The sequence below is a fragment of the Rhodamnia argentea genome, chromosome 2 (genome assembly GCF_020921035.1).
Source record: "Rhodamnia argentea isolate NSW1041297 chromosome 2, ASM2092103v1, whole genome shotgun sequence".
NCBI classification, from domain to species: domain Eukaryota; kingdom Viridiplantae; phylum Streptophyta; class Magnoliopsida; order Myrtales; family Myrtaceae; genus Rhodamnia; species Rhodamnia argentea.
In genome coordinates, this window is record NC_063151.1 from 774,222 (window position 1) to 787,601 (window position 13,380).

At 40.0% G+C, this 13,380-nt stretch overlaps 1 protein-coding gene across 1 annotated transcript; it reads left to right on the top strand.

Annotated features, from left to right (window-relative positions):
• The first annotated feature begins 7,610 nt into the window (after window positions 1–7,610).
• Window positions 7,611–12,034, top strand: LOC115751625 (nucleobase-ascorbate transporter 3). Its single transcript, XM_030689566.2, has 14 exons — window positions 7,611–7,961; window positions 8,462–8,559; window positions 8,646–8,822; window positions 9,346–9,446; window positions 9,583–9,658; window positions 9,945–10,004; window positions 10,089–10,273; window positions 10,377–10,473; window positions 10,558–10,644; window positions 10,747–10,805; window positions 11,064–11,155; window positions 11,233–11,310; window positions 11,402–11,562; window positions 11,708–12,034. Exons 1-14 carry the CDS (start codon window positions 7,799–7,801, stop codon window positions 11,924–11,926), a joined length of 1,653 nt encoding a protein of 550 aa, XP_030545426.2. The 5' UTR covers window positions 7,611–7,798; the 3' UTR covers window positions 11,927–12,034.
• Window positions 12,035–13,380: the final 1,346 nt, after the last annotated feature.

Consider the following 13,380-nt stretch of genomic DNA (forward strand, 5'->3'; position numbering starts at 1 on the left):
GTTCTCGATTTCAAGCATTAATATTTAGTCATATTTTGAAAATTGATTTTTGATTTTCTATTAATACTATGGTGAAAATGCAAAATTTAGCAATGACGACAGACTTTAGTTGGGCATATCGTTAGAGGTACTTGTCCGACATATGGTTGACTCTTGATCATACTAATTAGCTTGAAATATTGCAACGTGCGAATCGATGGTCAACGGCAAAAGGGAAAGAAATTTAAATTGGCGACAGGTTGAAAGTCCTTGTGGCGAGTGAACAAGATAATATGATGGCAAAAATAACCTTTTTTTCCAAAGACCGTAGAAAAAAAAAACAAAGACCGTAGAAAAATTAACCTTGGTTTGGAAAATCAATGCCCTCGATGGCAGCTTTGTCAATCAAATCAAATCAAATTTTCGAAATCAAATGTTAGAAAATATTTTCTTCTTCATTTTTTTTTTTTTTTTGGGTAAGGTAAGTGTGTATTGGACTTTTCAAATGGCTAGGTACAAGTAGACGCGGCCGGTTCGGTGGAACCGCCGGTTCCGGTTCAGGAACCGGCGGTTCCGGTTCCACGAAAAGGTGGAACCGGAACCGGCCGTGAAAAATGGCGGTTCCGGTTCCGAACCAGAACCGGCGGTTCCGGGCCGGTTCCCGGGCCGGTTCCGGTTCATTCCGATTCATTTTTAATAATAATTTTTAAAATAATAAATAATAAAATAAATATAATAAATTATAAATTATAAAATACAATTAAATTGTACATTGTAATAAAATATGGAAAAAAAAAAAAAAAGGAATGGGCTTGAACTTAATGAATTATCATTAAGCGACCTACATATCTTCTTGGGGATAGAAGAATCAAAGCCCATGTAGTTCTTTTTACCTTTGAGAACCCCAACTTACCTCATCGTCAATCGTCGCTACCCGTTGTGGTACCCGTGGCGGTGGTATCTCCAACATCATCGCTAAAAAATTCGTGTTCACGATCTAACTCTTGGTGTCGATATTTCGCCCTCGTCCAATCGCCGACACAAGCTTGAGCTTCCACGAGTCCGGGCTTAATCTTGAACGGCGAGAGTCCAAAATTAATCCTCCGTAACTAAATGCTTGTTCAACCGCAACCGTTGAAGAAGGGGTTGCTAATATTTGACGAGCGATGAGGGCGAGAACTGGATACTCGATTTGGTGACTCTTCCACCACTTCAGGATTTCAAATCTGTACTATGTTACGCATCACGAAACTCAAATTGAGTGGTTAAATATTTTTCTAATTCAGAAATATTACCCGTTGCCCCTTTTTGTTTTTTTTGCCTACTCTTAAGCATATTATACCCTCTACTAAGTGAACTACCACCTTCGCTACGTGAGGCGGTAGATTGTAAAGATCCGGAATCACTTAAACCATATCTACTACAAAATTCTCCATATAATGCTACTATAGATTCTTTAACATGTCCTAATATATTTAAAATATCTATTGAATCATCCAAATGTAAACAATCATGATAATACACATTCAAATAATCTTGTAAACCGTCTAATTTAATACGTGGATCAAAAACAATACCAACTAAATAGACAAGAGGAATTTGCAAATAATAATGCAACCATTTTTCTCGCATTACTAAAATAGTTTGACCTAATTCGGTATCTTTTTCATATTCACTAAAAACACTACTAATATTAACACACTCTATTAAAAATAAATGCGTTGTAGGATAATAAATACCAGATAAAGTCTTAGTAGCATCATTAAAAATTTTCAAAATATCTAAAATTTTCTTGCAAACGTCCCAATGTTGAGGAAGTAAAGTAATTTCGGGAATATTTTGTGAAATAAACATACATAATAAATCTTTATATTCAAAAGTTTGCCGAAGCAACTCGTACGTAGAATTCCAACGAGTCGGAATATCTTTTGGAAATCTTCTTGGCCTTCTCCCATTTTGTTTACAAAATTTTCCCCATGATTTCATACATTGGGGACGACTCCATAAAAATTTAATTGCACTTTTTATTGGGGCGAGAGAAGTGTCAAGAGTTCGTAAACCATTTTGTACACATAAATTTAAAACATGACAAGCACATCTAATGTGAAAAAAATTGTCCGCCAAAAGTGGGTTTGCAAATATTTTCTAATTCGGGAATAGAAGCGGTATTTGCGGCGGCATTATCAAAACCAATTGAAAATACTTTATTTATTAAATTATATTCTTCTAAAACTTGCCTAATTATTCTATAAATATTATGAGCCGAATGGCTTTCATCAAAAACTCGGAATGCAATAAGTCTTTTTTGAATCATCCAATTGTCATCTATCCAATGACACGTGACACCCATATAACAATGAATTTGCCAAGGATCACTCCAAATATCGCTACCTATATGCACACGTCCATTGAATTCCGCAAAAAATTTTGCTAAAGATTTTTTTCCTTTTTTATAAAGATGAAAAACTTCGCGTTTAAGAGTATTTTTTGGAATAGTTGGCGCTATGGAACCAACGCAGTATTTATCAAATATTTCATATTAAAATTTTCACCAGTATTAAACGGAGCATGATCAAGGACAACATATTCACCTAATGTTTGTTTATAAAGTGCTTCAGTGAAACGAAATAAAGGATGAGGCTTAGAAGTGGCGTACCCGGAAATTTGTTATTGCGTATTGTCGATCCCCGCTTGCGTTGGATGTTTTTTCGTCAAATGCCGACGGAATGTTCCGTAGCCGTCTCCTTTCGTGAATTTATAAGTTTGCGAACAATATTTACATTTTACATTATACTTACCTTCGACTTCATCACGTACCTTGTCGAAGTGTAGCCACAAGTCCGATGTATTATCTCGGCCCTTCCGTTCCGGCTCATTTGCCGTTGACGTTTCTTCGACACCAGTGGGAGGATGAAGACTTTCTTGTGTTGGGATGTGCTCGACGTTCGGAATCGGGACATAGTTGATATTATCGTCGTCGTCTTCCCAACTTGCATACTCACGAGGATCGTATTCATGAAAGGGATAGTCCGAATCTCCCATAGCCATCTTGCTCTTGTCAGCATTTCTGCTTCCACTTGCCATTTTTTGAGAGAATTGATCGGGATTGAGAGAATTGGGAGAATTTGAGCGATTTGAGAGGATTTCAGAGAGAATTCGAGAGATTGTTCAGAGAATTTGTGACAAAAATGAAAGGGGAAGCATATGTATTTATAGGCAAGAATCATTTTTTTATTATTATTTTTTTTTTAAAAAAATGAAAAGCAACGGCCCAAAGCCGCCGCGGGGGGGGGGGGGGAGCGGGGCGGAAGAGAGCCCAACGGCTCTGCCCCCCGGCCCACCTTTTTTTTTTTTTTTTTTGCGGTTCGGAACCGGCCCGAAACCGCCGGTTCCGGGCCGGTTCCCACGTTTCCGGAACCGTGGGCTCGGTCAACGGGCCGGTTCCGGGCCGGTCAACGGGCCGGTTCCGGGCCGGTTCCGGGCCCACGGGCCCAAATGGCACTCACTAGGTACAAGAGAGAAAACCGGACACAAAAAACCAAGAACCATGGGTGACACCATGAGTGCCAGAGATGGTTCAAGGGTGAACCGGTTGTAAAATACTTATGAACAAGAAGGCCGCATTAGCCTAAAGCAAGCAACAAAAATAAGAAAGGAGAAGGCTAAACATGTAGCCCAAACATAGGAGAAACCACGGAATAATGGAACAAAGTGCTGGGGTACAAAAGAGCTCAAGACACCTAGGAACATGATGCGATGGTGAATGATGTGTCGAGCATCAGCAAAAATGAGCCTCCAATAGTGGAAGGTGGAGTCGACCAGCAGGAAGATATGATGGTAGCTTGTAGCCCAAAAAATGAGCATCAGCAGCACGAGATATCATCCATTTCTTCTTCATTTTTATGCATCAGCCAAACATTAAAAATATTATTATTTTTTCAAGAAGTCATATTTTTTGGCAAAATAAACGGAGCTTACACATGTGTGATCAAAGGCTAAACAAAAGTTTAGATAAGATTAATCCAACAATTACGCGACTACATTATTGCAGAGCCCTTCTTTGACTGTTGCCTTTAATCCTGCCATCTATGTTTCGGGGATGCTGCTAAAATAATTAAATAAATAAAGTAAGAAATAATTACAAAAGAAAATGATGCTCTCAAAGCTTAACTATTGCCCCGTGTGACATGCCACCAAACCAGTGGCGGTCCAAATGGGCATCGATTTGATGATTATCCGATTGAAAAATAAAAAGGTCGTCCTCGATGGCAATCATTTCGTCCTCTCTATTCATCATCTAATCAAAAAGCGATACAGAGGTGAAGTCAAACGGCTCACGATGAAGATGTCCTATCACAAATAAGAGCAGTAGAACTTCTTCGATGAGCCCTACACCTATTGTAAAGATGCCCCTTCAATCATAAAACCAATTTTATCTTAAATTTTTGTGCAAAATCTCACTATAATCTTTTCCGATCAATTTTCACAGAAATCGCTGACGTAATTTTATGCCATGTGAGACGGTTGGCGATGACGAAGCCACCACATCAACTAATCTCGATGAAAATCGAATGAAACGACTATATTGAAATATCGTACAAATGTTTTGAGTTAAACTGGCAAAAATTTGAATAGTTTAGGATTGATTTTGTATCTTTACAATAAGTTTATTATTGATTGGGCAATATTTCCTAAATAAGAACCACTAGATGTTCGGAAAAATTACCAAAATAGTCGTAAACCTATTGCAATTGTGACAATTCAGTCCTAAAACTTTTTTTTTTTGCCAGTTGAGTCTTAAACCTTTTGTATTTGTGCCAATTGTGACAATTCAGTTCATTTGGTAATAGACAGCGCTTTTTCGGTAGTACGGGTAGTCGCCCAATCTTTAAGAGTATTCTAAATTGGTTCAAGCATATTGTTTTTATCTATTCATTTCCAGATTAAAATTTTTAAATTTACATCGAGTATGATATTTATTCAAATCACTCCTCTTGATATCTCGTATGTTTATTATCTATTGTCAAATTAACTAATCTTGAACTAATTTAATTGCACATACACGCATTTGATTGATTTCATATGATCGCAGTCTCTTCCCTTATCTAATCCGGACCCATGCTACACATACACATGTCAACATATTATAAAGTCGAGTTTGATATTTTACTTTTTCGATAAGATAAGATAGTGACTTTGAACTCATGATATTTTACAATAGAAGGAGATTCTAATTTTCATGGAACAATAATAGCGAGGGTCATGCTATGCTTTTTTCACTCTCTCTTTGACTAAGACACTCCTCGTCACAATGTTTTGACTATATTATTCCTCGTGGGATCCATTTTTTTGCCCACTATACCAAGACGATCGTTCAAGTTAAATGCGGTGCCTATTTTGACCTTATTCTTTCTCTTGCTTGTTTGTCATCCTCTTCTTCCTCATTGCCTGCTCTACCTACGTCCTCCGCTTTGCGCCCGAACCCAAAGGTTCCATCAACCGCGCCGTTCACTCACTTCGAAGTCTCGCCACCCCTTGCGGCCTCAACTTGCCGTCATCAAGACATCACTCTCTCGGCGACATCATTCGCTCCTCGATCCTGAACCTCTCGTCCTCTCTTGGTCTGGATCTTCCGCGTTAGCTTTGGTCACACCAATCTTGAATCTTGAGCATGCGAGGATTGTTGACAAGTGCCTGTGGCACGGTAAGGTAACCGTCTTATTATCGTCATCATCCTTTGCGACACCATCGGCGTCAGCAAGGTAGGCACGTCGAAGTAGGACTTTGACGGCCTGCGCGACCATTCTACTCGTGGAAGCACGTGGAGGCCTGTCACGTCCTCGAGGAAGTCCATACATGCATCTGGTCACACTCAATCGTCGGTGTCAAATAGTTACGAGACGTTCTGACATATGAAAGATCACACGTCGAGTAAGGCAAAGAGAACCTCATAAGTAATCATTACTTGTTAAAATCGATTAAAAATAAGATGGATTACTGTAGGCTGCACGGTATTGAGATCTTTCACGATAGGGCTCCCTTAGATGCAGAGATTGCTAAGTTTTGGGATAAATTGCCTTTGATTAGGAAACTGCTGTGGTCACATCGGAAGATTGAGTTCTTGTGGTGGGTAGACAGTACTACTATGGCGTTTGAGGTTCCATGGGAGAGGTGCAAGGACTCTAACATCGTGATAGCATGGTTAGAATGAGAAGGTGGATGGTCAAAAGTAAACTGGATTGGGTCGAATAATGGTAACTTCTTGCTTAGGAATTGTCGTTGGTCACTAGACGTTCTTGCTTCCCCGTTGCTCTCCTCGATAGGGTGCTGAACCATCCTCTCACCAAGCGGACCGAGCTTGGCTCGAACTTAGCCACTCCACCGTGCCTCTTCCATCCTTGCCATACTAAGGAGGAGCTTCACCGCCGGACGTCTTACCAACGACGGAATTTTCGAGATGCCTAGTAACTGTCGGTGGAACAAACAAAAGAGAGAACAAAGAGATAAAAAGGAAGAAAAAAAAAAAAGAACCACGTATTTTAAATGAAATCATCGCTTGAAAGTGGGACCCATAGGGACAATATGGTCAAACTTCGTGACAGAAAGTGTATTCGGCTGAGAGGGAGAGGAAAAAGCGGAGCCCAAATAGTTAGATATGGCCAAACTGGGAACGGGATCCGGAATCGAACCGGAACTGCCCCTCAAGGGCCGGTTCCAACCCGTTTAAAAAAAAAGGGAGGAAGCCTAGGGAAAAAGAGCCGTTGGGCCTAGGAACCGGCGATTCCGAATGGAAACCGGAACCGGAATCGGTGGTTCCACTTTTTAAGGAATCGGAACCGCTGGTTCTTGAACCGGCCACGTCTACTAATAGCTATTATAATGTCATGCATCTCACCGAGAGAAATTGGGCACATTAGTCATTTAGCTATATATCATAGCCTCAAATCAAATATACTTCATGCCAAAAAGTGCATTGTAAAACATCAAATTTATTCTACCACACATCACATTGAATATATATCGCTTGAATATACTAACGGGTTTGGATCTTGAGCTCTCTTATGGCGAAATGAATGATTTAAAAAATATTTTTTAAAATTTATTAATCATATATCATTTATAAAAATAAATGAATGAATAAATAAGAAAAATTCGTACCGTCTACGAAATATGTAAACATAAATTATTGTCCATTGACTAGTGAGTTGGGCAAAAAGGACGTTTTGAAATTGCGTTTCAAAAGTGACTTCACACCGAGTGTTGGGAAAGATTCGCAAAAACAGAGCAAAACGTCACACCCGTCGCTGTCGCCCACACGTCGCATTCATATTCCTCGGTACACGACGATCTTTTCTTAACGTAGTCCCCTGTCTCCATCCTCATCTCCCATCTCGGTCTCTCTCTCGCGCTCGCTCGGAGCTTCCTGGAACTTTAACCCCCCAAATACATAATATTAGAATTGGAGTACGCCATGTATTGAATTGATTATGAATAGCAGTAAATTTCCCGATCTTGATTCAATCCCACCGACCGTTCAGAACAAGAAAGAAACCACTAGTAATATAATAGAATTCTTCTCGATACTCGAGAGCCGATCTTAACCCCAAGAACGGGACCCGCTTTGCTTTGGGCCTCGGGTACCCTTCCTTTCTCAAGCTTTTCAACCGTCTTTCTTGCATCGTACTCAGCTTGATCCGAGCTTTGCTTCGCAGAAACCCCCCCGGGAAAGAAAGAAAGAAAGAAACGATACAGCGAGCTCAAGACTCGATAGAAGAGTCTCCTGCCTGAGGAAAGTCTTTCTGTGTGAAGAATCAAGAAGATGGGAGAGACTGCGAATCACAACCATGGGCCTCCGCCTGCACAGGGGGCGCCACCGCCTCAGCCACCGCCGCCGAACTTCGCTCTTTCTAGAGGACCCACTTGGGCTCCGGCCGAACAGCTCCACCAAGTCGACTATTGCATCCACTCTAACCCCTCATGGCGTCAGTAACTCTCTCTCGATCTCTCTCTCTCTCTCTCTTTTGAATTCATCATTTATGCTTCTAAAGTTTATTTGAATCTGTGACTGCTTAGAATTAAAAAAAAAAAAAAAAAAAAAGAATCAAAAGGGTAAAGCTATTTTATCAGAAAGGTGCATGCTTTATGATATTTTTATATTCCTCTAACTCACCTGGGGAAAGTATCTTGGTGGGCAAGATTCGTATTTTGTGCTTTTTGTTCATTTCGATCAGAATCTACTTTTTGTCCTATTCATTTGGTTCTCTTTTTCATGTGTAAATGATATGAACTTCTTCTCCTATTTCTGACGTTGCTGAAGATCTTATTAGTCTTCGGATTCCTTAAGATTCTGATTGACCCTTTGAGCTTTCTAAGCAGAGACATCAACTTAGGCTTCGTAAAAATTATTGCTGTCTGGGTTGAGTCTGCGAACTGATGTTGAAGAAAACACGTACCGATGAGTGTTCTTGAACTACTTTTACAGACGAAGCGGTTCTACTAGCATTTCAGCACTATGTCGTGATGCTTGGAACAGTTGTTATGATTGCCAGCACTCTTGTGCCTCGTATGGGTGGGGACCATGTAAGCTCATCCGTATACACTATTTGATGAGGCACTATTTGACTTAGCAGAACATGTTGTGATTTATTCTTGCAATCTGCAAACAGGGTGATAAGGCGCGGGTGATTCAGGCACTGCTTTTTATGACGGGAATCAACACTCTGCTTCAGACCCTTCTCGGGACAAGGCTACCTACTGTTATGGGAGCATCACTTGCTTTTTATCTGCCGGTGTTATCGATTATAAATGACACTTTGGACAAGAGCTTCAATTCAGAGCATGATGTACGTACCAGACAAAGACAATTCAGCAAAAGATTTGATTTAGTTATATGTTAGATTTAAAACATTGGTTTCCTGATGTTGACCATCAGCCTTTGGAGATAGTATGTGTTCTTTGGAGCATAGGAAAAAGCGTGGACAAAATCAGGAGAAGTTTAGTCATAAGTCTAACTTGTATGTAAAGATCGATAGTTAAAAGTAGTTGAAATTCATGCAAGTTCAATATAAAAGCATAACAGAGATTAGAAGGTCACTTTCAACGCAATAATTGAGATAATTAAATGACCATGGCCTCCAAAGCCAGCTCCTTAGAAATGCTTCTCGGGAGGACATGATTCTGTCATTGCATATTTTATTTCCCCTGTATTTTGGTGCTTCATCCTACTAAATGATGCATTGCTGATGTACTGTGCTTCTTATGCTACTTTCTTTTTTCCTCTTGGGTATCACACTCTTGTACCATAGAGCGATGTGCCAACTCCTTGCAATCAGACCTTCAGATGATAAATTTGTGGTGTGCTTGCAGAGGTTTCTGTACACAATGAGGACCATTCAGGGGTCTCTTATCGTTTCTTCTTTTGTGAACATCATCCTTGGGTATAGCCAGGCATGGGGAAACTTCACCAGGTTAGTTCTATCTTTCCTGTTCAATGTATCGTGTAACTCATGTTCTTCAGGAGAATCTAGATGTAAATTGTTCTATTTGTCTTTAATCTAATAAGTTTATGTTATCTGTGTACTAATAATTAAAACTCAAATCCAGGTTCTTTAGTCCGGTTATAATTGTAGCGGTGGTTTCTGTGGTGGGTCTTGGTTTGTTCATGAGGGGCTTTCCATTGGTAAGTTTCCCTACTGGAAGTTCAACACTATATTGGCTGCAGCAAATGTTAAATGCCTTAGAAAACCTGCTTGCATCTAGGCCCATTAGTGGTTGAACAAAGATCCTAGCAAAGCTGCTTTATAGTATAGGACAAAGATTAGTTGTTCCACAAGCTCTTTATTCTTTGCTTACGTAGCAAATGAACTCTGAATAGATTGAACCTTGCATTCCAGTAAGCCATTCAAAGCTCTTCTGTAGCATAGTGATGGCTTGTGCATTTTCGCTGATGTAATCTTCCTGTGCAGCTGGCTAATTGTGTCGAGATTGGCCTGCCGATGCTAATTCTTCTCATCATATCTCAACAGGTATAATAGAATAGCGCAATTGGAAGGGTATAGTTGAAACTATTTTGTTCTTTATACAAAAATGGGGTTCTATTTCTACTACAGTATCTGAAGCGAATCCGGCCTGGGGGCCATCCCGTGCTGGAGAGATATGGTTTGCTCTTATGCATTGGTATAATCTGGGCATTTGCGGCCATCCTCACTGTGTCTGGAGCTTACAACAATGTTGGAGAGCAGACGAAAACAAGTTGCCGCATAGATCACTCCTATCTTTTGTCATCTGCTCCTTGGTATGTTCCTATAAAAGAGACCTCTAGTGGCAATTATTTTTATTCTCCTGTTACTTTTCCCTTAAACTTTTTCTTGAGAAAAGGAGTTTGGTTTCTGATGCAGGATTAAGATTCCGTACCCATTTCAGTGGGGTACTCCCGTATTTAGAGCAAGCCATGTCTTTGGGATGATGGGTGCGGCACTTGTTTCTTCTGCAGAGGTGGTGTTTGCATAAGTCATTTAAGAATATGTCCATATTTATAAGTATTTCACTTATTGATATGTTTGGTGAACTCCAATGCAGTCAACAGGTACGTTTTTTGCGGCAGCCCGACTTGCCGGTGCGACACCTCCGCCAGCATATGTGCTCAGCCGGAGTATTGGCCTACATGTAGAGTCACAGATTTGCTTTTATTTGCTATGTTATTGTCAAATTTCTGCGGGGAGTAAACTATTGGTGCTATTGAACTTGATGTAATGATTCATATTGCAGGGTATTGGGATGCTGCTTGAAGGGATATTTGGTTCTGTTGTTGGTACAACTGCATCAGTGTATGAAACCCCCCTGCTTTGACTATTTATTTTGTAGTTATTCAGCCTTACCAAGTAATTATTTTTTTCCCCCTCAAGCGATACCTACTTGCAAAGTCAAGATTCGCCTCTATTATTCCTATAATAGATCTAGTTAATGTAGGTTGTGAAACTTAGGTCCATTCTGTACTGTATCATCTTTACTGATTTTTGGGCATGTATTCATAGGATAATTTAGAAGAAGGATCTCACATATTTGTTTTGCAATTATAATTGCAGAGAAAACGTTGGCCTCCTTGGACTTACTCGCATAGGGAGCAGAAGAGTGATTCAAATATCAACTGCTTTCATGATCTTTTTCTCCATATTTGGTATGTAATTTGACTCGGGTATGGTATTTATGACCATCATCTGATGTGGCGTTTGACTGTGTTGCATTGTCTGGCAGGGAAATTCGGTGCCTTTTTTGCGTCTATTCCTCTACCAATATTTGGCGCCATCTATTGTGTTGTATTGGGAATTGTTGGTATGTTAGCATTTTTGATTCAAGTATTTCCATTTCTCTTCCTTGTTTTTATCAATAAATCATAGACTAAAAACTCTCTTTTCTTTTATAGTTGCCGTAGGGATCTCATTCACACAGTTTGCAAATACTAACTCTATGCGAAACCACTACGTTTTGGGCGTCACGTTCTTCCTTGCGATATCGATAGCCGAGTATTTTGCACTGAACACCTCTGCAGAGGGTGTTGGACCTGTCAAAACTCAGGGTAGATGGGTAAGTTGTACAAAATGGTTTCCTCCGTCCTAATTTGTTTGGTGCTTCATTGTCTCGTCAGTCATTCAATTAGTTTGCACTGCGGGTAGGTGATAGGTTATATATGTACACATGGGCATGATATCACTTTATGTGATGCGTGCAGTTCAACGATATTTTGAATACCATCTTCTCTTCATCTCCGACCGTGGCGATGATAGTCGGAGTGCTGTTGGACAACACGCTCGAGGCGAAGGACACGGCGAGCGAGAGAGGAGTCCCTTGGTGGGCCCCCTTCCAGCGCAGGAAAGGAGATGTCCGGAACGAGGAGTTCTACAGCTACCCTCTCAGGATGCATGAGTTAATGCCCACCAGGTTTCTATGAGGGTACTTCAGTTTCCTTGTACATTTTGCATAGATTCCCAAAAATGCCGTTGTGCTTGTAACACTCTCTGTTGAATGATGGAATTACTCGTGTGCTAATTTAGTTTTAGCTGAACGTTTTCTCCTCCTCACAACGTTAAAACGGCAACCAACGGGGCAAACAGAGAAGGGTTTCGTCTTTTCATACCGATCGGATGAAGATCGAAACTGATTCTCTCTTCAGAATATGAATGAAGTTTTGTGTTTGTGCTAGACAGCTAGAGCTCTCCCGGCGGTCTTTCACTTTTGGTAGAAGGGTGATGTCTGTTGACCCTTTGTTTACAAAGCTTTTTGTGTTCTTTTCTTCCATGTATTGCGGATTGTCCAATCTCATTCACTTGAGTCGTGCGGTGTGAGCATCAAACAAGAGGGTGAGAAAGGCATTGTTGATCCGTCAGATGATTGGACGGTCCTGTATGCCATGATTTTGAACAGCGGAGAACATACTCGATCGTTCGATTCAGCGAGTGTCTCTCTGCGATGAGATTGAATTCAAGACCTAGACCCTGGACGAGAAACAAGGAGGTGGAGGCTGGGCGAAGTCGATTAAGAGACCTTACAGGTCCCAGCCCCAGTTGAAGCAAACACCATCCGCTGTGTGTCAATCGTGGGAGATTTTGATCACCGGGAGAAGCTTTAGCAAGTACACTCAGGTGTCTTCATGGTATGGATTTGCCAACCGTGGCTCGTCCGTACTCCTTGCAATTGGTCGTACCTTACTACTTAGAACATCATATTACCTGGCTTCATGATCAAAAAAGGTAGGATTCGCTCTTCTTCACTATTAAGACATGTGATAACAACATGTGACATAAAATAGAACTATTGTCGATAACTATTAGTAATGTTGTGGGACAACTAATTTTTTAAAGAGAGTTTTATAACGTTTCGGAGTCTTGATTCCATTTGTTTCCATTCGTTCACAATATTTCCCTATAATTATTACCAACATTTATTAGTGTGACTTACCAACTTTCTCTCATTAAATTATTAACTCATTGTACGTTATTAATTCTCATTTGAGTTTACCAACAGTCAATTGCTTTTCCTCATTTGTTTCAACCATTAACTAACCCTATGGAAGAGTTGGTTTTAAAAAACAAACTAATGTTCAAAAGGGGTTGGTAACTCAGAAGTAGTTGATAACTCAATCAAAGAAAAGTTAACAAATAAATGGAATTAAAGTTAGTCATTTCTCATAAGAGTCGGTAAATTTAATCTAACAAAAGTTGGTTAGTTACTCTAATTTAGATTGGTGACTTAAAGTTTATTACAAATGTGATGTTAGTATGTCGTGCAAAATATAAAATAAGTCGACAATTTCATTAAAAGTGTTGGCAAATTCCACATAAGTTACGTTACAATTTTCTTTTATCAATAGCTATTTGTTGCCACTCGTGTCGCTTGGTATTCGAT